Below are 26,669 nucleotides of genomic sequence, written 5' to 3'. Positions count from 1 at the left end.
TTGATACACTGCTGATTTTGCAGATTTTCCTACTTACAAAGCATGTAGAGGTCTGTAATTTTATCATAGGTACACTTCAAATGTGAGAGACGGAATCCCCCCAAAAAATACAGAAAATCACATTGTATGATTTTTAAGTAATTAATTTGCATTTTATTGCATGACATAAGTATTTGATACATCAGAAAAGCAGAACTTAATATTTGGTACAGAAACCTTTGTTTGCAATTACAGAGATCATACGTTTCCTGTAGGTCTTGACCAGGTTTGCACACACTGCAGCAGGGATTTTGGCCCACTCCTCCATACAGACCTTCTCCAGATCCTTCAGGTTTCGGGGCTGTCGCTGGGCAATACGGACTTTCAGCTCCCTCCAAAGATTTTCTATTGGGTTCAGGTCTGGAGACTGGCTAGGCCACTCCAGGACCTTGAGATGCTTCTTACGGAGCCACTCCGTAGTTGCCCTGGCTGTGTGTTTTGGGTCGTTGTCATGCTGGTAAACCCAGCCACGACCCATCTTCAATGCTCTTACTGAGGGAAGGAGGTTGTTGGCCAAGATCTCGCGATACATGGCCCCATCCATCCTCCCCTCAATATGGTGCAGTCGTCCTTTCCCCTTTGCAGAAAAGCATCCCCAAAGAATGATGTTTCCACCTCCATTCTTCACGGTTGGGATGGTGTTCTTGGGGTTGTACTCATCCTTCTTCTTCCTCCAAACACGGCGAGTGGAGTTTAGACCAAAAAGCTATATTTTTGTCTCATCAGACCACATGACCTTCTCCCATTCCTCCTCTGGATCATCCAGATGGTCATTGGCAAACTTCAGATGGGCCTGGACATGCGCTGGCTTGAGCAGGGGGACCTTGCGTGCGCTGCAGGATTTTAATCCATGACGGCGTAGTGTGTTACTAATGGTTTTCTTTGAGACTGTGGTCCCAGCTCTCTTCAGGTCATTGACCAGGTCCTGCCGTGTAGTTCTGGGCTGATCCCTCACCTTCCTCATGATCATTGATGCCCCACGAGGTGAGATCTTGAATGAAGCCCCAGACCGAGGGTGATTGACCGTCATCTTGAACTTCTTCCATTTTCTAATAATTGCGCCAACAGTTGTTGCCTTCTCACCAAGCTGCTTGCCTATTGTCCTGTAGCCCATCCCAGCCTTGTGCAGGTCTACAATTTTATCCCTGATGTTCTTACACAGCTCTCTGGTCTTGGCCATTTTGGAGATGTTGGAGACTGTTTGATTGAGTGTGTGGACAGGTGTCTTTTATACAGGTAACGAGTTCAAACAGGTGCAGTTAATACAGGTAATGAGTGGAGAACAGGAGGGCTTCCTAAAGAAAAACTAACAGGTCTGTGAGAGCCGGAATTCTTACTGGTTGGTAGGTGATCAAATACTTATGTTATGCAATAAAATGCAAATTAATTACTTAAAAATCATACAATGTGATTTTCTGGATTTTTGTTTTAGATTCCGTCTCTCACAGTTGAAGTGTACCTATGATACAAATTACAGACCTCTACATGCTTTGTAAGTAGGAAAACCTGCAAAATTGGCAGTGTATCAAATAGTTGTTCTCCCCACTGTATAAATTCCTCTCTCTGGTGTGAGACAGGTACATGAGTATCCGTTGCCAGCGCTAGCCAACTAGCTGTCAGTCAGTTTAGAGGACCTGCTACTCCACCATTCGTTCTTTCGCTCAGTGCCATTTTGAAACCAATCAATTGTCCTTCAGCCTTCCACCGGCTTAAGTGGACTCTAATAAAGTTGCTCTTTGATGCATTAATAATTGATCCTATTCCTCCTGCCGTCATCAGAGTTGGGTTGGTTTGCCATGGCCGCAGGGCTGCCTCCAGCCTCTTCTCTCCTCTTTAGCCCCAGTCCCTGGATGACACGCAGCACTCAAATTATTTATTTTTATGAGTGTCAGAGTGAAACGGGGAGGAAGAGGAGAGTGATGACATATTTTTAATGAATCCTTAAATAAATGATACTGCTGTCTAAGCTCAAGACATCCCGATCCACTCCGAGAGAGAGAGAGAGCGAGAGAGAGAGAAAGAGTTGATAGAGGGAGCATGAAGTAAAAGAGGGCTATGAAGTGAGTGAGAGAGGGAGATTGATGGACAGACAGGGACAGAGCACACACCTGGACCTGCAGTGACAAGTCTGTACTGTCATCTCAACCATTCTGTATCTCCTGGCAAACTGTAGTGTACGCTGTAGTCATCATTACCTATGGCAAGGCAAAAGGCTCCATTTAGAGTTGTCTGCCAGTGTGACAGTATGTCTCAGTAGAATTACTAGTGGTTTTACTGTCATTGGTATGTAATGTAAGTAGGGCTTATAGTTCTGTGTCTCTCTAGGAGTGGCCAGAGCAGTTAACTGCCCACTCTGACGGCTGAGTGTGTGTGTGTGTGTCTGAGTAGTGGGCGGTCGACTAGTCACGGTTGCTGTCTTTCAGAAGGGCCATTTCTCTCCTTATCAGCGTCGGTCGCCGGGAGATTGAGGCCTGTCTGTCACCCACGGTATGTTGCCATGGAGAAGTCAGGCGGTGGGGAGGTTGACTGACAGCTGTTCCCACCACTCGGGATTTAACCTCTCTCCTACTGGCAGTCAAAGCCCTCCCCCTTCCCACACCCTGTCTGCAACCTCCCACCAGGCAACAGTACAGCACGCCTCACTCAGCCCCTATAGCAGGGATCATCATAAAACATTTTATTGAGCGGATGGTCGGGGGGCTGGAACATATAATTACAAATAATTTGTTGAGCAAAAAGCCCAAACAGATATGTTTGACTAAAACATAATCATTTCAAACCTTACTTACATTTGTATACGATCAAGTGTCTCTCTATTATGCGTGGGAAAACTTGGGAACAGATTTCTTAAATTAAAATTACTTGGAGCTGATTTCATGGTGTTTTTACAGTCTATGTCCAACAATAAAAATTCCACCACACATTATTATTATTATTATTATTATTTATTTATTTTTTGCTCAGAATACTTGGGAGGCCAAATAAAACCACCTGCGGGCCAAATAGTATGAGGGAAGTTAATGGTAGATAGTTGTACACGCGTGTGTATGTGTGGGGGGCTCTGACCATCCCTCCTGTCCACTCTGCTCCGTCCTGACGGGTGTGTTAGACTTGTATCATCATGCTCCCATGTCTTTATAATGACTCTCATAATGACTCTGTGATTTTAACCTTTTCTTATTGTCTTCCTCTCTCTCGCTCTCTCTCTCTCTTGCTCTCTCTCTCCTCCCCCACTCTGTCTCTCGCCCCGCTTTCATTGCCCCCAGGTTGGTCAGTTGGTGTTTAAGGGGATGCAGCGTCTGAACAGGATCCAGTCCATAGTGTTTGAGACAGCCTACAACACCAATGAGAACCTGCTCATCTGTGCCCCCACCGGGGCCGGCAAGACCAACATCGCCATGCTCACAGTCCTCCATGAGATCAGACAGCACCTCCAACCTGGAGGGGTCATCAAGAAGGACGAGTTCAAGGTACCACTCAGCTGTGTGTGTGTGTGTGTGTGTGTGTGTGTGTGTGTGTGTGTGTGTGTGTGTGTGTGAGCAAGCGAGCGAGACGTACATACATACAGTAGATCAACTCAGGCATAGTCAGCAAAGTGCACAAGTGAACACATGTATTATTGGTTGTCCTTATAAAGCCCCCCTACCCCCACACACACACACCCACACACACACACACATATGTTCTAACACACACACATTCTAACACCACACCCAATGCCAGCCAGCGACGATAGCCACTTTTCATACATCTCCATTAAACGTTCTTAATCTAAGTGGCCTGCTTCATATTTTTCAATAAATAGTGATTTATGCTGGTTGCCAGGGAACAAGTGATACTGTGCTGTTCACTCATTTATCATGACCGTGGCCTTCCACTTTCTCTATCACTTTCTCGCTCCTTCTCCCCCCTCCCTGCACACCGTTCTCCCTTTTCTCTATATATATGTATCTCCCTCCCTCTTTCTTGCTGCCCTCTTTCTCTCTCTTCTTTCCTACTCCCCCCTCTCTCCCTCCCTTCCCTCCATCTCTCTCTCCCTCCCTCTCTCCCTTTCTCTGTAGATAGTGTATGTAGCTCCTATGAAGGCCCTGGCAGCAGAGATGACTAATTACTTCAGTAAGCGGTTGGAGCCACTGGGCATTGCTGTCAAAGAGCTCACTGGAGACATGCAGCTAACCAAAGGGGAGATCCTGCGTACACAGGTACTGTACAAACACACACGGGTGTGCAAGCATACACACGCGCACACAGTTTCTGCGTAGGCTTTCCCTGTGCTCCATTGGTCCAGAGTGGAGTTATGTTCTGCCTCACGTCTGCTCTCTAGCGCCTCCCAGTGGTTGGCTCTCAGCTCGGCTCTCTGGATCACAGGAGCTCCGTACCCTCTTCACGCTGAGTACGTTTACATGCACACTAATAAATCAATATTAAACTGATTGTGACAGTAGGTCGGTTATGGCAATAGTCATGTAAACACCTTACTCTACTTATCTTCATTGGCGTAAGGTTAAAATCGAAGTAAGCATACGCTGATTAAAACACCTGGTGTTCTGAGCAATCTTTAGAATTATTAGGACATGTAAAAAACACCTTAATCAAAGTTATAGCAATGTATTTCAAAATTATTTTGTGAGAGTCATGTGAGTTTGGAAAAACTGAAAGTATGCATCTTAGAAATAGTTTTCACATGTTAACTTTAAATGTCCGAACTCCGACTCAAATATGTTTCACAAAAAATAACATGGGTATAGCTGTGGTAGAACGTTTATTTTGTTTGCAGATTTTCTGCATTTGTCGAAGTCCCATCAGGTAGCTCAATTTCAGATGTGTCCATGTTAACAGGATTATTTGGGAAATCGGTCTTCTTTCATTCTTTCAAAGCATGTAAACGTTTATATCGGACTATTATATTAATCTGACTATTCACAATAATCAAATTATTGTGTGCATGTAATAGCGATGGGCATTTTACAGTTTTTGACTGTTTCTTTGGCTGGAGTAGTGTGAAGCTCGCCGCCATTGGCGCAGTGGAAACGCGTGCTCTGGAGTGATGAATCACACTTCACCATCTGCCAGTCTGACGGATAAATCTGGGTTTGGCGGATGCCAGGAGAACGCTACCTGCCCGAATGAATAGTGCCAACTGTAAAGTTTGGTGGAGGAGGAATAATGGTCTGGGACTATTTTCATGGTTCAGGCTCTTAGGTCCATTGAAGGGAAATCTTAACGCTACAGCATACAATGACATTCTAGACGATTCTGTGCTTCCAACTTTGTGGCAACAGTTTGGGGAAGGCCCTTTCCTGTCAGCATGACATTGCCCTCGTGCACATAGCGAGGTCCATACAGAAATGGTTTGTCGAGATCGGTGTGGAAGAACTTGACTGGCCTGCACAGAGCCCTGACCTCAACCCCATCAAACAACTTTGGGATGAATTGGAACGCTGACTGTGAGCCAGGCCTAAAGTTAATTTGTGGAATGTCTTTCCTTCTTAATGCATTTGAGCCAATCAGTTGTTTTGTGACAAGGTAGGGGTGGTATACATAAGATAGCCCTATTTGGTAAAAGACCAAGTCCGTATTATGGCAAGAACAGCTCAAATGTAGAGAAAAACCCTTGAATGAGAAGGTGTGTCCAAACTTTTGACTGGTACTGTATACAGTGGCTTGCGAAAGTATTCACCCCCTTGGCATTTTTCCTATTTTGTTGCCTTACAACCTGGAATAAAAATGGATTTTTGGGGGGTTTGTATCATTTGATTTACACAACATGCCTACCACTTTGAAGATGCAAAATCTTTTTTATTGTGAAACAAACAAGAAATAAGACAAAAAAACTGAAAACTTGAGCCTGCATAACTATTCCCCCCCCAAAGTCAATACTTTGTAGAGCCCCCTTTTGCAGCAATTACAGCTGCAAGTATCTTGGGGTATGTCTCTATAAGCTTGGCACATCTAGCCACTGGGATTTTTGCCCATTCTTCATGGCAAAACTGCTCCAGCTCCTTCAAGTTGGATGGGTTCCGCTGATGTACAGCAATCTTTAAGTCATACCACATATTCTCAATTGGATTGAGGTCTGTGCTTTGACTCAGCCATTCCAAGACATTTAAATGTTTCCCCTTAAACCACTCGAGTGTTGCTTTAGCAGTATGCTTAGGGTCATTGTCCTGCTATAGTGCCAACCCTAACCGTACTGTTCTGGCTCTGATCTCTTTCTTTACATTGTCCATTCCAGTAACTATGGTGATAGGTAAACAGGCTAGCCCAGTAAAGCTTGGCTTGGTTTGGCTCGATAGGCTCAGTAGTGTGAAAAGGGTATCTGTCATAGCAGCTTATGGCTGTTATAGAGTAGCAGGGTTTACACAGCAGAGGGAAATAACAGGATCGAGACAACATCAACATTAGACTGTCTGGGACAGAGATCCACAGGGCCAATAACGGTGTCTGGGACAGAGATCCACAGATCCAATAACAGTCTGGGTCAGAGATCCACAGGGCCAATAACAGTGTCTGGGACAGAGATCCACAGGTCCATTAACAGTGTCTGGGACAGAGATCCACAGGACCGATAAAAGTGTCTGGGACAGAGATCCACAGGGCCAATAACAGTGTCTGGGACAGAGATCCACAGGGCCAATAACAGTGTCTGGGACAGAGGAAGGCCCTAAAAATGGTCAAAGACTCCATCCACCCTAGTCATAGACTGTTCTCTCTGCTACCGCATGGCAAGCGGTACCAGAGTGCCAAGTCTAGGTCCAAAAGGCTTCTTAACATCTTCTACCCCCTAGCCATAAGACTCCTGAACAGCTAATCATGACTACCCGGACTATTTGCATTGCCCCCCCACCCCACCCCCTCTTTTACGCTGTTGCTACTCTGTTTATTATCTATGCATAGTCACTTTAACTCTACCCACATGTACATATTACCTCGACTAACTGGTGCCCCCGCACATTGACTCTGTACCGGTACCTCCTGTATATAGCCTCCCAACTGTTATTTTATTTTGCTGCTGCTCTTTAATTATTTGTTATTTGTAATTTTTTTACTTATCAATTTTTTACTTAAAACTGCATTGTTGGTTAAGGGCTTGTAAGTAAGCATTTCATTGTATGGTCTACACTTGTTGTATTCGGCGCATGTGGCAAATGTGATTTAATTTGAGATCCACAGGGCCAAAAACAGTGTGTTACAGCTGGTCTCCTCACACTGCAATTTGGGCTCAGTTAGCTTCAGGTCACATCACAGACTTCAGTCACACATCTGGCATTCTGCAGTGAAGAGTAGGAGACAATATTGTGTCCATGAGTCACACAGCCACAGCAACTTACACAACTGCAGTATAGCTAATGGTTGCTCTCCTGTCTTAGTTCAAAATAAAAGTCATAAAAACAAGAATTGGCGAGGCTTCCGAATGCATGCGCTCAGGCGCCACACACACACACACACACACACACACCCTCCAACGATGATAGTGTCCCTCTCCTGCTTTATATAGGAGACTAGTGCAGTTCCTTATCTCTCGCTGGTGTCCTCCTGTACTTAATTCTCTGGCAGGCTTTATAAAATGACTGTTCCTTCACTGCAACACAGCTACTGATAGAACTGATAAGCCATAGAGAGGCCAGCACCACCACATAGTTTCTCACACTAGACCCCAGTCACAGTCATGCAGGGTCACTCAGAGGTCAGAGGCAGGGTTTTTTCTGGATCAAAAAGGTTCTTAGGGGGTTGGCCGACGACACGGCTACATTTTTGAGAAAGGTTTAGAGGCCCGCATCTTGGCACTGTAGAGAAATGTTTGCCATTTTAAAGCTAATTTCATGCAATTCTACACATTTTGCCATGCAACTGAGAAAAATCTGTTGCAGTTTTAAAGTTTTATTTTGTGCGATTCTACATATTCTGCCATTGAGCTGAGAGAACATTTAGCAGTTTTAAAGCTAGTTTCCTGCAATTCTATTCATTTTTCCCATGGATAATGCTGTGTTCTTTTGCTCAGACCTAATAACAAAATGAATGCTGCTAAATTCATTGTTTTGGGAATTTTCAATTCTCCCGACTGTCTAGCTTTTATTTTGGTGTTAGTTCTCAAAGTTAATATTATAAAAAAATATATAGGTCCATTATCTTTTCTACATACATACTTTATATCTGGTTTTAGTCTATTAAGTTTACACTTAGTGTTTTTCCATCCCGAAAATGAATATCAAATAATTATATATATGTATATGTAATATATATAAATATATATACATTTCATATATATATATATATATATATATATATATATATATAGTTTTTGTTTTTTATTAACTGTTAGGACTTAAGCGACCCGAAAAAACACTTAGGCAGCCTGCCCAAGGATTACAATGGCAGAAAAATCTCTGAGAGGTCAGTGTGTGGCTACGTGTGCGACATTCTCTCAAGGCGTGTTTGTGTTCTCTGGGTCTCCATATCTTATCTATATATACTACCCCCCTCTCCATTTTCCTGATTCCTTGTTCTCAGCAGCCTTAGTTGTAGTTGCCATGTTGACTGCAGTTAGTTGTACTGTAAAATACCAAATTCATATCCTGTTTATTGTCCACTGTATTTGTGCCTTTGAAGGTGGTGCTTGTATTTTAGCGCAGGGGGGGAGGGAGAGGAGAGGAGAGGGGGAGAATGTGGTTTTCTGTGCACCGCCGATGCGTTCAACATTACCCAGCAGTACTTTAGTCAACCTCTTTTAAAGTGCTCTCCCAATTCAAAGTGTTCAAATAAGAGCCCTACAGTAGTTATGGCTACATAGGCTACTCTGTTCTCCCAACTTAACAAGATCGCCGGATATATTGGAAATGTAATTGACATGAGTTGAGAGTAACTAATATTTGAAATACATCCGTGGTCAGGAAAAACCTGCCACTCACAAAATGAAGATGATGAATATAATGTTGTTGTTGAGTAACTAAACCATTTAAATTGCCACTTGTTATGCTCATAGTGACATAACCAATCAGATGTTTTCTTTCAATTAAAATGATTAATCAATTGTCCAATCCAATATCCAATTGTAACAGCTCCCCAGCAAATCAACCAATTAGGTTGTTTGTCTCAGTTAGTGGTCTGTAAATGAGTTTGTTCTTGTCTCTAATGCACTTGTCAATAGCTCTGTCAACCAGGTGTTTATTCTCTCAATGGTAATATCATTCATATTTCCCACTACTTATCCCTTGTTTTATATTCATTTCATTAAGCATATATTTGCATTATTAGTCATTATTTTCCCGAGTGCGTTTGACTGTATTTGTGAGTCAACGTTGCGTTTGTGAAACAGGAAGGTAGAAAAAGAGGATGAATGGGATTTGTGAAACAAAAAGGAGGATGGAGTGAAGGATGTAGGCTAAACTCCTTCATCTAGTGAGCACCTCACTGAGAGGTGGGGGAGAGGTAGACAGAGGGAGACAGAGGGAGACAGAGAGATGGAGTAGGCTGAAAAGGTTGCCAAGAACAAGTATATCTAGCAAATCCAAAAGAGGATAGTAGAGCTTAGACTTTAGAGGTTCATAAACCTCCTGGTACTTAAGGATGGAGAGATGAAAGCAGAGAGAGGGAGGGAGAGAGAAAAATAGAGGGAGGGAGTTTGTTTCCTTGTGAGAGAGAGGGCACACACACACTTTTAATGAGGATGGACAGGCAGAGGTTCAACAATATTATCCTTACCCCCTGCATACACCCACCAGCCAGCCTTGCTAGCCTATCTACCCAGACTGCAGAGTTTTGGATGAAATACCCTCTGTTTCTGCTAGTGTGGAGTAAGTTCATTAAAACTCAAATAACAACTCCATTAAAGTTCACTAGGTACTATAAAGTTAGCTCACTAGAGACCTCAGGGTAAATAAGGAGGATTTTTTAATGATCCTCATCAATTTTGGTTATCTGAAACAACTTTCTAAAAGGCCTTTCTATTTGTCTCCCTCCCTCCCTCCCTCCCCTCCTCCCTCCCTCCCTCCCTCCCTCCCTCCCTCCCTCCCTCCCTCCCTCTCTTACAGACACACTCACACCAGTGTTTGTTTCTCATGTTTGCATACACTGTATGTGTAAAATCTTTGCTGTAGTTATATACAGATAAGATTAGCATTCCTACAATATGATTCTGTTGAAATTGAATTTGATCTCTGAGAAATTAAGCTAATTGATTACTTACTTGATATGTACATACTGTATTCTCCACATAGCTCATCCTATATAACTACTGCTGTACATACCTTTTTCCTACTTAATTTCTTCTTTGCTTTTTTGTAGTAGTATTGTACTGTTAGACATTTACTGCAGTGCTGGAGCTAGAAACACAAGCATTTCACTGCACCTGCTTTAACATCTGCTGATCTGTGTACACGACAAATAAACTTTGATTTGATTTCTGTGACTGCTATTGTCACAACTCCCATCAAAAACATGCAGTCGATGTGCGCACACACACACTTAGATACATTTGTCTAGGTTTTTTATGTTCCTCCATGTTTGTTTTAGCCTTGACGAGCCATTAGTCGTTCACTTACAGTATGAAAGCAGTGAAACAATTCTACCCTCTTACCTTTCCCTCCTCCCACACCCCCTCTCTCTCTCTGTGGCACGGATAGTTACCATGGTAACAGTAGACAGGCTTGGAGAGGCTGCTGGCTTGCAGACATGCCAGTGTGCGGGTGGGTGGGATGAATGAGCAGCCGGCGTGCTGGCTCTCTAAGTTTCTCTCCCTCAGTCCAGAGAGTAAATATTAACTTATTGACAGAGTGGGACCCTGGCACTCTGCTCCACAGACAGACATACAGAAAGACACGCACGCACAGACAGACACACAGACAGTCAGTCAGTCAGACAGGTAATTAGTAGATAAGTGGTAGTGTGGGAAGACCTCGTCATGGCCCCGGGTTCCACATGGCTGCACACATCACTGTTACGACGCTGGGTAGAGCTGCCTGGGTAGAGCCCCCCTCTGTAGCTCAGCTGGTAGAGCACGGCGCTTGTAACGCCAAGGTAGTGGGTTCGATCCCCGGGACCACCCATACACAAAAATGTATGCACGCATGACTGTAAGTCGCTTTGGATAAAAGCGTCTGCTAAATGGCATATTAAATATTATTATTATTATTAACATGGAGCTGGGGCAGGTCCCTGTGCTTTGAGTCACATCACAAATAAATATAGGGTCGGTTTCTCAGACTCACGTTAGGCTTAGTCCTAGACTCAAATGTTATTTCAATGGAGATTCTCCATTCAGCATGATTTTTGTTCAGGACTAGGCTTAATAGGTGTTCAGGAAAACGGCTCCTAGTGTTCTAGAATTGTTCTGATCCACTGTGTGCACGTTGGGTAGAGCCCCACTCATCATATGGCTGGAGCTGGCCACCACAGACGAGCTGCAACCTGCACATCAGAACAGTTCTAGGACCCTATTTCAATGTGATCGTCATGGAACGTTGATTTGAATGTGTATGTCCTTTCTAGTCATTCTAAATGTTCTATAATGGAAGCCCACTTTGACACAGGTCTTTATCTGCCCCATTGTTTTCCAGGACTGCACTCTCTTCTATTTCACCAACGCTGCATATTCACAAATATTGTATTTTATCTAGGGGATGGTTTTCGCGGCCCTGAAATCAATCCGTGGGAGTCTCTCCAACTATAAATGTAATACACTTAGCAGCCAGTCATATAAATAAATAACCAGATCAATATCAACGTTATTAAAAACAATACAAGGAAAATAATGACTGTTTCCTGTTAAGTCAAATGGCGTCTTTTCATTGTTTTTGTTGTGTAATTAAAGAAAGCACTTTGGCCTGCTAGTCATTTGTTTGGAAGCCAGAGCTTCCATTTAGATTAACCTGCAGCCTAATTAAGACAGCCTCTTCTTTCCTCTCTGCTAGCACCGTGCCAGTCTCTAATGGCAGTGTGTGTGTGCGTGCGTGACCATTTCCTCTCTGCTAGGAAGGAGCGCCAGTCTGTAATGGCTAGCCAGATGGATTTAAATGTAAACTACAGTCTTTAATTAACTGCTTTTTACAAAAAGTGTTTAATAGGAATTTCCGCACACCCAGACAACACACACCGATGGGTTGGCAAACAGCTCGCACACACCATTCATTATGCATTGTTGTGTTTTTCTATCGTCAGAGGCTTAATTGCACTAGAGCGATGGCACAGTGGGGCCCAAAGGGTCTGGGTTTTAAACAGGAACAGGTGAGAGGGTGATTAAGAAGATGGCAAAGGAGGAGTGAGGTATGTATAGAGGATAGAGGGATGAACTGATAACACAGATGATGGATAGAGTGCTATGGTTGCAAGTGGTGTATATGACACAAAGGGCCCAGAGTTTTTCTTGTTCACGTGACCTGAACAGGATGAATTCTGTCCCCTAGTTATGACACAGGACCCTGGTCTGATGGTCATGAAGAACTCTGTCCCTAAGTATGTCATGGATTTGGAGTATATGGGGCTGAACAGGTACTTTTGGATCGACTGACAAATCAATTCTGTATGTGTGTTCATCTGTCTGTTACTGACTGTGTGTGTCCATCTGTTGTGTTCCAGATGCTGGTGACTACCCCTGAGAAGTGGGACGTAGTGACAAGGAAGAGCGTTGGGGACGTGGCCCTGTCCCAGATTGTAAAGCTCCTCATCCTGGACGAGGTGCATCTGCTACACGAGGACAGAGGACCAGTTCTGGAGTGCCTGGTGGCCAGGACACTACGACAGGTCAGTACCTCTCTGGCTCAGCCAGGTGTAAAAAAAAAAATATATATATATTTATATACAACTTTAAAGGAGCACAACATAAAATTTAGGAGCACCAGAAAAGCTGATTTTTTTTATTGATTGAGATAAAGCCTATATTGGGCATATATGAATTATATTTAAGCAATAAAGCAAGGAGGTGTAGTATATGGCCAATATACCATGGCTAAGGGCTGTTCTTATGCACGACGCAACACGGAGTGCCTGGATACAGCCCTTAGCCGTAGTACACTGCTAAAAAAAATAAAGGGAACACTTAAACAACACAATGTAACTCCAAGTCAATCACACTTCTGTGAAATCAAACTGTCCACTTAGGAAGCAACACTGATTGACAATAAATTTCACATGCTGTTGTGCAAATGGAATAGACAACAGGTGGAAATTATAGGCAATTAGCAAGACACCCCCAATAAAGGACTGGTTTTGCAGGTGGTGACCACAGACCACTTCTCAGTTCCTATGCTTCCTGGCTGATGTTTTGGCCACTTTTGAATGCTGGCGGTGCTTTCACTCTAGTGGTAGCATGAGACTACAACCCACACAAGTGGCTCAGGTAATGCAGCTCATCCAGGATGGCACATCAATGCGAGCTGTGGCAAGAAGGTTTGCTGTGTCTGTCAGCGTAGTGTCCAGAGCATGGAGGCGCTACCAGGAGACAGGCCAGTACATCAGGAGACGTGGAGGAGGCCGTAGGAGGGCAACAACCCAGCAGCAGGACTGCTACCTCCGCCTTTGTGCAAGGAGGAGCAGGAGGAGCACTGCCAAAGCCCTGCAAAATGACCTCCAGCAGGCCACAAATGTGCATGTGTCTGCTCAAACGGTCAGAAACAGACTCCATGAGGGTGGTAGGAGGGCCCGACGTCCACAGGTGGGGGTTGTGCTTACAGCCCAACACCGTGCAGGACGTTTGGCATTTGCCAGAGAACACCAAGATTGGCAAATTCGCCACTGGCGCCCTGTGCTCTTCACATATGAAAGCAGGTTCACACTGAGCACATGTGACAGACGTGACAGAGTCTGGAGACGCCGTGGAGAACGTTCTGCTGCCTGCAACATCCTCCAGCATGACCGGTTTGGCGGTGGGTCAGTCATGGTGTGGGGTGGCATTTCTTTGGGGGACCGCACAGCCCTCCATGTGCTCGCCAGAGGTAGCCTGACTGCCATTAGGTACCGAGATGAGATCCTCAGACCCCTTGTGAGACCATATGCTGGTGCGGTTGGCCCTGGGTTCCTCCTAATGCAAGACAATGCTAGACCTCATGTGGCTGGAGTGTGTCAGCAGTTCCTGCAAGAGGAAGGCATTGATGCTATGGACTGGCCCACCCGTTCCCCAGACCTGAATCCAATTGAGCACATCTGGGACATCATGTCTCGCTCCATCCACCAACGCCACGTTGCACCACAGACTGTCCAGGAGTTGGCGGATGCTTTAGTCCAGGTCTGGGAGGAGATCCCTCAGGAGACCATCCGCCACCTCATCAGGAGCATGCCCAGGCGTTGTAGCGAGGTCATACAGGCACGTGGAGGCCACACACACTACTGAGCCTCATTTTGACTTGTTTTAAGGACATTACATCAAAGTTGGATCAGCCTGTAGTGTGGTTTTCCACTTTAATTTTGAGGGTGACTCCAAATCCAGACCTCCATGGGTTGATAAATTTGATTTCCATTGATAATTTTTGTGTGATTTTGTTGTCAGCACATTCAACTATGTAAAGAAAAAAGTATTTAATAAGATTATTTCATTCATTCAGATCTAGGATGTGTTATTTTAGTATTTTGAGTAGTGTATATTGGCCATATACCACAAACCCCCGAGGTGCCTTATTGCTATTATAAACTGGTTACCAACGTAATTAGAGCAGTAAAAATAAATGTTTTGTCGTACCCGTAGTATACGGTCTGATATACCACTGCTGTCAGCCAATCAGCATTCAGGGTTCGAACCACCCAGTTTATAATTACTTTTGAAGCACATGCTGTGGCTAGAAACTATAACCCTTTAAAGACATTGTTTATTGTAAATTATTATATATTTTTTAACATTACTTAAATGTAAACCTTTCCAACAATAACCAATTAAAAACAGTTCTGTAGCAATGAGGTTTGTGCAGTAGGCTATAGGCCCAATACATTATCACTGCATATTGGCTATGCTTGAATTGCCCTGCCGATGTTGTTCTTCTCAGATGATTTAAATTATATTTCAAAACATATGGTTTATGATCACACCGGTAATAGATCAGTTGTTGTATTACTTGTGAGGCACAGCTGAGTGAGCATACATTTAAATAATGTGCTTTTTTTATTTTACTGGACTGATATTCATCTGATGGTCAGTTTCAGCGGCGGGAGAGAGAGTGCTGCAGAGGGTCTGCCTCTCACCATCCCTCTGCTCTCCCTCCCTCCGTTGAGACTGACTGTGACCAAAAAGGGAACACCGTCTTCCAGCTGATGGTGAAACTCGAGTCGCAACGCATTATTTGTGCCTCATGCACAAATTCATGTTACTCCTATGACCAGTGAAAGTGAAATATTCCTCGATATAAAAATAGACACAAGCCACTGATAATATCAATGCAAGCATTTCGATACACTTTGCTACTCATTCATTGCAGCTGCAGTGCTGGTTGAAGTGCGACTGGAAGAAGGGAGAAACGCATTTTATGGCTTGTAAAAGTGTTCAATAAAAAGTGTTTACAGTGCTGAATAAAACCGTAAACATGAACTCACTCATAAAAACAGCAGCTCTTTGCTGTATTCGTTAAGTCTCTCTCTCTAGTCAGGGTTTTAAACGTTTTGAAATCTCACAGTATACATTTTTCTGTGCGCTCGAGGAAGCTGCAGACAATAACGGTAATCTGAGCCATCCGATTGGCCAGCCGCAGGCTTATAGGTGCACTTGATTTGCTCTCCGGGCCCGCGAGTATGGCACTCGGAAGCAGCGGTACAGCGAAGCCTAATCATAACAACTATTCTGGGTGATTAAAAATATATATATAGTTGCACTGGTGCCCCCAAAATAACATTCCAGGTCTCACAGCAAAATATTTCGGAGCTGTCACACTTTAGAGCCCTGGTCCCAGCTCTTATCCTACCCTATCCCCCCCTGGTCCCCCCTGTCCCCTCTCACCACACTAGCCTGGCGGTCAGCACACTCCGACAGGTCAGTCCCCCTCTCTATCATTACACTAGGGTCACCTCACCATGGTGAACATTATGCACAAGGACATTAATATTAGTACAACACAGTCATTCTCATTCAACCATATCAGGTTTATATCGTTGTTAAATATTGTAAGGGTTTTGTCTAGTCTTTGTTTGTGGAGCTGTGTGTTTACCTCAGTCAGAGTCAGTGATTTAGCTTTAGTTAGCCTGTCTGTCTGTGGGCTATGCTGTCTGTCTGAGTGGGATGCCTGATTCCCTCTTATGATGATTGACAGCTCCCTGTGCAGGAATCAGCCTGGCCGTTTGGGATATTAGAGTGATTATGCAAATTCCGACAGTCAGGGAAATGGGAGCCATCGTTCCGGAGTGTCCCGCAACCGTGTTCCATTGTGACGAGCTGGCGTCATGTGTCAATCCCAGCCAGGGAGGAAATTAATAAATGGAGGTGGGATAGAGAGATGCATGGTAGGAATTTTCACGGTCTCCTAGGTGACAAGAGGGATTGGAATTACTTTTTCCATGGGCAGACACAAACATCGATATACCAATATGAATATTAAAATATTGATGACAGATATAAAAGTTGGAAGTGAAAGAGAGGAGTGTTGAGAACAAAATGGAGAAAGAGATCGATCAGAGAGAGGGGGAGAGAGAATGACCGAGAGGGGAGAGATGGAGAGAGAAGGATACTGAAAGGATAGTGTTTTTTTATTTATTTTTATTTTAGTGTGCTGTGACGTCGGGGACCTCTGGGTGGGTAAGGTCAACCGTCAGGTAATTGAAAAGCAGTCTGTACATGTAACCGCTGTTGACTCCGTTCACGGCCTATTTATCTGCAGCTTTAACTGCTATCACTGGAGAAGGGCTGAGGGAGCGTCCTGAAAGTCTACTCCACCTCCCCTACCTAGAGACTCACCTAGACCGCACACAGGCAGGTGCTTCAGAGGCAGTGTTTTTTTGTTTTTGTTTTTTTGCACATAAAATCCAAGATGGATCAAACCATCCTGAGTAGCACAGCAGAAATGTATTTCCTGTGTTTCTCCAGCCAGCGTTTGTAATTAAGGTGTGTGTGCAGTACTGGAGCCAAAAGTCAACAGCACATTGGAAGGTATTCCTGTCTTTAAAACACTGTGAATTATTGATTGGCGCACAGTAAGCAAGATTGTTGCCTCTGGAAATACAAAAAGGAGTCACCTCATCAATAAAATATGAAGAGGTAAAGAGGGGAAACAACACGAGTTATCTGAAGGAGAAGGACAGTCTTTAGTTCTCTGGTTTCCAAGAAGAGACAGAAAACCAGTCAGAGCACAGACAGCACAGCAGACACTGGGCTCTGTTGTGGAACCTTCCAGGGAAGTCTGTGGGGGTCCAATAACCCTATGGCTGTGGTCTGTTGTTGCTCTACAAGTCTTGAAGTCTCAGCCAGTCATAACCCACAAATCATATCTCATATATGGTCATATCAATATTTTGGTTAACCATCAAAGTTGCGGTAACTTTGATCCAGAGCACACATGAGTGCATGGAACAACCAGACTTCAGAATGATATGTGCTTCAGTGAGAAGGTGAGGAAGTACACTGAGTTAGGGTGTTAGTGTGTATCTTTATTGAGAAATGACAAGCTTAGATAGACCTATAAACCATTGGAGAAACGCACTCAGGCCCCAGTAAAGAAATCCGCCATCTCTTATTCCGCCTCAACCGAACCCACAAATATAGACACATAAGAGACCGGAGTCTATATGGTTCACTCTCTCCCTCCCAAAGATGTTCAGTAATAGTGTTTTTGTTTTTGTCAACATACTTAGCCTCCATTCATTTACATTTAAATTTTTTGTCATTTAGCAGACGCTCTTATCCAGTGCGACTTACATTTAGTGAGTGCATACATTATAATTTTTTCATACTGGCCTCCCGTGGGAATCGAACCCACAACCCTGGCCGGCCATTCCCTCCCCTACCCTGGACGACGCTGGGCCAATTGTGTGCCGCCCCATGGGTCTCCCGGTCGCGGCCGGCTACGACAGAGCCTGGATTCGAACCAGGATCTCTAGTGGCACAGCTAGCACTGCGATGCAGTGCCTTAGACCACTGCGCCACTCCTACCCACAATGCACCAGGAGTTGAAGGACCCCAAACCCATTCAACAGATACCCCACAACCCTAACTACACACACCCGACAAACTCTCGCACACACACACATCCCTCCTGTCCAATTACCGCTACACCTGACAGGCTAGCCTAATTGTTAGTGCTTTCTGCTGGAGGGACCATGGCTGGTGCTCCTGACACAGGAGGAACAGGGTGCTTAAGGTCATATCTTTTAACCTCATGAATATGGAAATCCCTGTCTCTAAATTAAGTTGAGGCTCTAAAGGATATTTATTTTCCTTCTTTCTCTTTATGTAAATATAGGATGATAACTGAAGCAGTTATCACATGTGATGTTTTGCTTGTCAAAGTTTTGGTTTATTACATTTTCTCCCGTCGTTGGGTAGACTAACGCCAGGCTTTGTATTACTCTGGAGATAAACGTTGGTTATTACCTGCATTTTAAAACCCGTTCATCACTTGGGGCATTAGTGTGGATGGCTCTTTGGTAAAGTATCATAGATGCAGAAGTGTTGAATACTGTATAATTAACTATCGCTGATAATGTATAGACTATCTGGGATAAAGCCCAGGGAAAGCAGCCGGCCTCTAGAACCCATTACCAGTGAGATTAATGGAGAAATGGTGTGTGTAAGAAGGCAACTATCCAACCAGGCTGACTGGGACACTGTTAATGAACATAATGTGTATCTACAGTATGGACAACTTTGTAACATAGATCTGACACAGTGCTGTGTGTGTGTTAGCCCTGGCCCGGCTCAGCCTATCGGCTGCCAGGGATTGGCTGGGCCCTATCGTGATAGTGGGTATAGACAGGTACTGCATCACATTAAAAGCCTTACCAATCTTCCCTGTCACACTCAGCACAGGAGGCAAGGAGGTAGGGCTTTCACACATGCACTCACTCTCTCTCCTTCGCTGCTCTCTGTCTGCATCTATCCCTCACTCTCGCTTTCTTTCTCTCTCACACACAGACACACCTACACTGTCTTTCTCTCTCTAAAGTGTATGCACATAGTACACATCTCATGTATACAACATTTTACATTTTAGTCATTTAGCAGAGCAACTTACAGTTAGTGAGTGCATACATTTTTCATACTGGCCCCCCCTTGGGAAACGAACCCACAACCCTGGCGTTGCAAGCGCCATGCTCTACCAACTGAGCTACAGGAGGGCGCAAGACAGCACTTTTCTATCACTTCTTCCTTGTCTAAGAGACTGGTGTAGGGAAGCATCCAGGTTTGACCAAATCACCTACTGAAATCACTTTGTGTCATGACTAGTGAAGTCCAATCGGCTTGTGATGTTATTGTGGGACGTTGCGGTAAGATGTCCATTCAGAGTATGTCATCATGGTGTGACCTTTGACTTTGGTGTGTGTTTATTCCAGGTGGAGTCGAGCCAGAGTATGATCCGTATCCTGGGTCTGTCGGCCACGCTGCCCAACTACCTGGACGTGGCCTCCTTCCTCCACGTCAACCCCTATATCGGACTCTTCTACTTCGACAGCCGCTTCAGACCCGTGCCCCTCGGACAGAGCTTCGTCGGCATCAAGACCACCAACAAGGTGATCACACACACGCACACTGCTAACACACATCAAGCTGACCATACTGCCAAACTCATGTGTCTTTAGCAGGGCCAGGAGTTTTTCTGAATAATATGAACCTGGTCAAACGTATGGGAAGGGGGATACGTAGTCAGTTGCACAACTGAATGCATTCAACCGAAATGTGTCTTCTGCATTTAACCCAACCCCTCTGAATCAGAGAGGTGCGGGGGCCTGCCTTAATCGATGTCCATGTCATCGGTGCCCGGATAGCAGTTGTTGTTGGGAGTTAACTGCCTTGCTCAAGGGCAGAACGGCAGATTTCTTCACCATCAGGGATTCGAACCAGCAACCTTTCATTTACTGGCCCAATGCTCTTAAAAAGTTCTAACACAGCTAATATGTGTTTCTCTCAGATTCAGCAGCTTCATGACATGGAGGAGGTTTGCTATGACAAGGTTCTGGAGCAGATCAGAAATGGACATCAGGTAAGGCTACCTGTACTGTACTGTACTGTACTGTACTGTGTGTGTGTGTGTGTGTGTGTGTGTGTGTGTGTGTGTGTTAGTCCGTCTCCCTTCCCAGATTCACTCCCCCAGCTTCCAGAGTTGTGGATTCATCCGTTTCCACTCAGCCCCATCTGCACTGTGTGTTGCGTTCCCAGTCCAGCCTGCTGGTTCTGTCTGCATCTCCTTAACATACACCCACACACCTATGTGCACAACACGTACACACACTTAGGCACACCACGAGCGCAGACACACACACACACACATTGACTCACTCAAACACACACAGTGCATAAGTAAATGTATCTACACAGAGTTTGCCTGCAGTCAATAAATGTTTTTAAAAGGATCTGAAATACTGTACCATGTTCTGGTATCAGAATTGGAAAATGTGGTTTGTGCATAATGTATTATGTGTTGTTTGTGTTTTCAGTCCTACAGTAGGTGATATGTCACAGCCCTGGAGCCAGAACTCTCCAATAGGGAGCATCTGTCTAGGCTCCATATTAAATTGTCAGTGACATATATTAATTTCATCTGGGAGGGTGATAGATGGAATTGTCTGTATGAAGCCCCCTGGCCCTCCTGTGCTGGGGTTTCAGGCCGGCAGACGGAACTTTAATAAGCGCTCAAACCAGCGGTTACCGTGGATGCTTCCCTCCTCACAGCTCCGCACTGATAAAACAGCTTCAATAAATAACAGTTTGCTGCAGTGGTCTCTATGGGCCCACAGTGTAGGGAGGAAGAGACGCCAGGCTAGACTTTGCTGCTCAATCTGCGTGAGCTCCTGCTTAGTATAGGTAACCCTGCAGAAAAAGAGGTTTCACTTTAGGCTAATTCATAGAATAGACTGTTTAGTGATAACACATAGACATTTTGTTGACTGTCTGTTGTGTGTGTGTGTGTGTGTGTGTGTGTGTGTGTGTAATGTACAGCATCACATTAAGGGAATGTTTCACTTTATCTGGTGTTGCTGCCGCAGGTCATTTCCAAACCCCTGACAGTCTCTCATTTCTTAAGTCACTGTGCTGAGGAGATGAAACTATCCAGCTAGACCCTGCTGCTGCTGACTTCAACATGGCTGAAGGATGACACATTAGACTTGAAGAGAAATAAGAAAAGTTTCAAGCTGACATTTCAAAATGTTTTGAGCTTGTAATGTATCATAATGCATCATTGAAAATTTGCTACAACAAATACAGCACCGCTTTGGTGACTCTCCTGTCTCAAAAACAAATGGTTTTGACTGCTGCTATTGGATAAACATACTTGAAAATAAAGTTGAATCCCCCTGCCGAAAATGAATGTAATAAGATGATTATGACGTTTATTAATTTTAGTTCACGGTTATTGTCCAAAATTGTTGATTACACAATTATGACAATTCTTATTTTTAGTTCACTGTTATTGGCTATAATTCTCAATTATGTGATTGTCATCTCAGCCCTACACCACTGCACCAATGGGTTGACATTGATCCTATGCATGAAATGTGAAATTAGACAGAGGGAGGAAAATCTATTTATCTCTGTGTGTGTGTGTCCAGTGCATATCCGTGAATGTGTGGTAGTGACGTAGTGGTAAAAATAATTGGTGGGTAAGCTGATCGCTGGTTGCAGTGACATTTTCTGAGAAACATTATGATACATTACTTGTGCGAAACATTTTTCAACAAAAATGACAATGTGACCATTTGCATGGCAATGAATTGTTACCCAAAATTCCATAATAGGCACAGCCCTGTGTGTGTGTGTAGTGTGTGGCATGTGCGTAGTAGGGGTGTATCTGTGCCAGCCCAGCAGTGGGGGGTTAGACAGAGAACAGTGCCAGAGGAGGGGATGACACTTCTGAGCTCTGCAGCAGAACAGGAATCAATGGTGGCACATTATCTGTTCTGCTGCTCCCTCTGTGACTGGTACAAAGACCGAGGAAACACCCTTCAGGCCTGTACTCACACACGTACACATAGACAAACACTCACACATGGATATTAACATCTCTCCCTTTCATATCTCCCCTCCTCTCTCTCTCTCTCTCTCTCTCTCTCTCTCTCTCTCTCTCTCTCTCTCTCTCTCTCTCTCTCTCTCTCTCTCTCTCTCTCTCTCTCTCCAGTCCCTTTATAGTGTCCTAAAAATCGGGGGGAGGCGGGGGATGGAGGGAGGGAGGCCGAGAGAAGAGAGCGAGAGAGGTCCTTTGCCTCCATCTCATAACCGTCTGTATTTCTGTTGGTTGATTGTTTTGTCTGGGGTATTGACTGCTTTGGGACAAGGGCAGGCTGAGTGTAATGGGAAAATTACAGCCCTTCTCTGTCCTTTAACAAAGATTAAAATGGCACCATGACCTTCTGCTGTTATCATACAGTACAGCAGGAGAGGAGAAGTATCTGCAGTCACAATGAAGCTTTAGTGTGGCAAGGAACAGCACTGTGCTATTAGATGAAAGAGGAATGTTGTAGTGAACTGTATGGGTTGACCTCTGACCTATGACCCCAGACTGACCTGTGTCTGTGTTCTCTGCGTCTCCATTTCAGGTGATAGTGTTTGTCCATGCTTAAGACTGACCTCTCTCCATCCTCTCTGTGTTTTGCCCTTTGACCCAGACTGACCCGTGTCTCTTTTCTCTGTGTGACCCAGGTGATGGTGTTTGTCCATGCTCGTAACGCCACGGTGAGGACAGCCATGGGGCTGATCGAGATGGCCAAGAACCGTGGAGAGTCTTCCTTCTTCCAGCCAGACCATGGACCTGACTATGGCCAGTGTGAGAAATCGGTAAGGAACATACATTGGTTTATTTCTGTTTCAGGTGAGGAGCACACCTGTGTTAGGAGTAACTACTGGTTAGGAGTAACTACTGGTTAGGAGTAGACCAGAGCTATTGTTGGCTACAGGGACTGTCAGGACCATCTGAGTCTTTACATGGAGTACAGGTACAGAGTGTGCCAGGGTTAAGAAGCTTACATGAGTTCACGTCAGATAAAGGTGAATCTACGTTACTATACCTGGATACACACAAAACAGTATTCTTCTACAGACAGTGTTGACTCAATTCAGTGCACCAATACAGTAGCTAAGCTGGAGACTATTACTTCTACCCCTATCTATCATGATACAGTGTTTGAGTGGACTAAAGTTACTGTAACTATAGACTCCAGTCTACTGGAGTGTGTACTAAAGTTTCTGTGTGTACTGTAAAGTGGTCGTGCGCTCCTGGGCTGGCTCCTCTTTGGCTCAGGCTACAGACAAACACTGTTATTTATGAGCATTTATTCATGCGATTTAAAGGAGAGGAAAGTGAGAGAAATTGAGGTCAGGCACCTCTTTAGAGGGGGTTCCTCGGGGGGAGCTGTAAACAAAGAGGAAGGATGTTTGTGAGAGTCAGAGAAGGCCCGCTCTGCCCCCGTAGAAACATGAACAAACTTTCCAGCACTCCGATACAGGCCAATTAACAGGCCAGGGAACAGAGTGAAGTGGAGCTCGGGCACTCTGTCACACGGCGTGTGGTATCTAAGTGTTTTATTTTTTTTACATTTTAGTCATTTAGCAGACGTTCTTATCCAGAGCGACTTACAGTTAGTGTTTGACTGCCTTCTACGTATACTATGAATGAGAACAGCGTAGGTGTTGTATGTGCTTGAGGAGGACAGTACTGATATTTAAGCTCCATGGAGTAGAGTTGTGGTTGAAGATGAAGACAGACCGGCAGGCAGACAGACCGGCAGGCAGACAGACCGGCAGGCAGACAGACCGGCAGGCAGACAGACCGGCAGGCAGACAGACCGGCAGGCAGACAGACCGGCAGGCAGACAGACCGGCAGGCAGACAGACCGGCAGGCAGACAGACCGGCAGGCAGACAGACCGGCAGGCAGACAGACCTACACACATATAGATGTAGACAGACAGACAGTGATGTGTGTAGCCATACAATTAGGAATTAGCATGCTATAGTGATTTAATAGGATCTCTATGTGTGTAGCTTGGCCCATGCTCTAGTCCAGTTGGACCCAACCAGACTCATTATTTAGTGTCCATGCAGCAGAGGAGTAGAGGTGCGTCTGATCAGAACCTGCTGGTCTTGATTGATTCTATTCATCCTGAGCCCATGGCTACAGTCAATCACGAGGACAGGGATCAATAGACAGCCACGTGCGTGCACACACACACACACACACACACACACAGAACAGTGTCAGTGTTGGCCTGCTGCTCCCTCAGTGATTTATGGAAGCCACTCTGCTCCTCTCTACCTCACACAGCTACTGGACCACTGAGGCTACGGCATGGACTACATTCTCACCTGTGTGTGTCTTTGTGTGTGTGTGCCGTGCGTGCATGTGTTGTCCGCACACACACTCTTAGTTAATGGTGTGTGTGCACGGAGAGTACACAGCGGTGTATCTGCAGCAGTCCTCAGAGGACGACGGTTAGTCAGACTGTATGTCTCTCCATATTTAAATCTCTCCCAGCAGAGAGAGCGGAGCAGTAGAGCAACATGAGGCAGAGTGATAAATGTACTAACCTTTCCTTTATTCCTTGGGGCCTGCCCAAGATTGATGTGCCTCTAATCTTCCCTCCTATTTATATGGGGAAATGTATAAATCAACAAATCATATCACTTTTCACGCTTTGGAAATCCGCAAATACAGACGAGAGATTATGTCGTGGGCTGAAAATGGTGCCTCGTGGCCTGGTTAGACTGGGTGAATTAGTTCAAGATAAAGTGTGTGTATGCCTGTGAATATACATATTTTAATTGTGTGTAGTACAATAATACACATCATTCTGTGTTTATAATACATGTAAGGAGACTAAAGCTAATCAACTTTAAAGAGGACTGTGTGCTCCTTTTGAGGTGGGAATTAGACCCTGGGTACAGATGGAACAGTAACACTTTAGAAAGTGATACAGTAAACTAGAACTATTGTTACATTCTTTAGATTTCTGATGTTAACCATTAAATGGAGTAAACCCATGTTTAAAGCTTGTTGTTCGATGGTTTATATATGATTAAAACGATGCATAATAAATGGATGGCATATAGATGTGCTAATGCTATGTGAACAAGCGCTATAGTCTACTAACTGTTAGTAAAGTAGATGCTAATAAGCATAGCATCAAATAAAGTGTTGGAGAAGGACCTCCAGAGTAGGAGTGTTGGTTGATCTCTCTCTCCTCCATTGTCCAGTTAGTCCTGCTGTCTGTCCTTATGTCGGTCTCTCCGTCCGTCCGTCAGTCTGTCTTGTATTAGCGGGGGAGGGAGGAGGCACGGGGCTGATCCCACTCTAAGCCCACACAGAGATAATGCATGACTTATTTGTGCTGGGAAATTGGCCCACATTAATATTTATAGGTGTTTTTAATCTCCCCTATGCATATGTATAGAATATACAGCACCTCTAAGGTCAGTGATATCATTTGGCATTATTTATCCCACCTTTAAAAGGCTAAAGGGATTCCACTATATTTTCTCTCTCATAATGTTCATTAATTGACTCGGGGGTTGAAGAGGCTGTCAATCTAGCTTAGATATCTTAATGCACCCACTTGAATAAAGAGTGCTGCTGGAATAATGGTTAGTTATTGAGCTAGCTCATCATGTCTATGCAAATCATGTCTATCAGAGTGAAAGAGTAAAAGTTTCTTATTAAGTGGAATATTTGAACGGTCAGACCATGTGTAGGCCTGTCCTAACTATTTTTGAAAAGGGTTGTCTCGCATGTGTGTGCCCTTAGCATGTATGTACTTGTAATCAAATCAAATCAAATCAAATTGTATTGGCCACATGCGCCGAATACAACAGGTGCAGACATTAAGTGAAATGCTTACTTACAGCCCTTAACCAACAGTGCATTTATTTTTAATAAAAAAGTAAAATAAAACAACAACAAAAAAGTGTTGAGAAAAAAAAGAGCAGAAGTAAAATAAAATAACAGTAGGGAGGCTATATATACAGGGGGGTACCAGTGCAGAGTCAATGTGCGGGGGCACCGGCTAGTTGAGGTAGTTGAAGTAATATGTACATGTGGGTAGAGTTAAAGTGACTATGCATAAATAATTAATGTGTGTGTGTGTGTGTGTGTGTGTGTGTGTGTGTGTATGGTGTCAGGGTACGAGTGCATGGTGAGTATGCCTGTGTGAGAACTCCACCCACACTGAGGAGCCCGCTAGCTTGTCCTCTCCAGTTTGATGGGTCCTCTCTGTGAGATGAAAGGTGCAGGCCTGTCTCAGCAACCCAGCACCAGAGAATAATACAGTGGCTCAGCTCAGCCGTGGAGGTGAAGAGCCACCTAGTGGCCATGTTAGGGTACAGCAGGACAGGACAACTCTCCTCCGCACCTCTTTTGGGCTGGCTGAGTCCCACCCTATTCCCTATATAGTGTATTACTTTTGAACCCAGTGAACTCAGATTGAGCCATTTTAGAGCCATGGACATGACCATCCTGGCTTTAGAGAGATCTGTTCTAGTCAGTGAAGTAGTGTCTGTGGCGTGTACAGCAGTATGTATGGTGT

General features: G+C 44.5%; 1 protein-coding gene across 1 annotated transcript in view; it reads left to right on the top strand.

The window, feature by feature from the left end:
• The window catches only part of LOC121586006 (activating signal cointegrator 1 complex subunit 3), a 164,333-nt gene that overhangs the window by 66,353 nt on the left and 71,311 nt on the right, over positions 1-26,669 (top strand). Inside the window, exons 10-15 of the mRNA XM_045213014.1 lie at positions 3,306-3,509; positions 4,101-4,241; positions 12,613-12,777; positions 19,495-19,671; positions 20,070-20,141; positions 22,796-22,930. Coding sequence (XP_045068949.1) covers positions 3,306-3,509; positions 4,101-4,241; positions 12,613-12,777; positions 19,495-19,671; positions 20,070-20,141; positions 22,796-22,930 — 894 coding nt within the window. The remainder of the gene's footprint in view (positions 1-3,305; positions 3,510-4,100; positions 4,242-12,612; positions 12,778-19,494; positions 19,672-20,069; positions 20,142-22,795; positions 22,931-26,669) is intronic.

This window comes from Coregonus clupeaformis, unplaced genomic scaffold (assembly GCF_020615455.1).
Source record: "Coregonus clupeaformis isolate EN_2021a unplaced genomic scaffold, ASM2061545v1 scaf0071, whole genome shotgun sequence".
Classification (NCBI taxonomy): Eukaryota; Metazoa; Chordata; class Actinopteri; order Salmoniformes; family Salmonidae; genus Coregonus; species Coregonus clupeaformis.
Note: the sequence above shows the minus strand (reverse complement) of the source record. Positions and strands in the feature narration are given on the sequence as shown.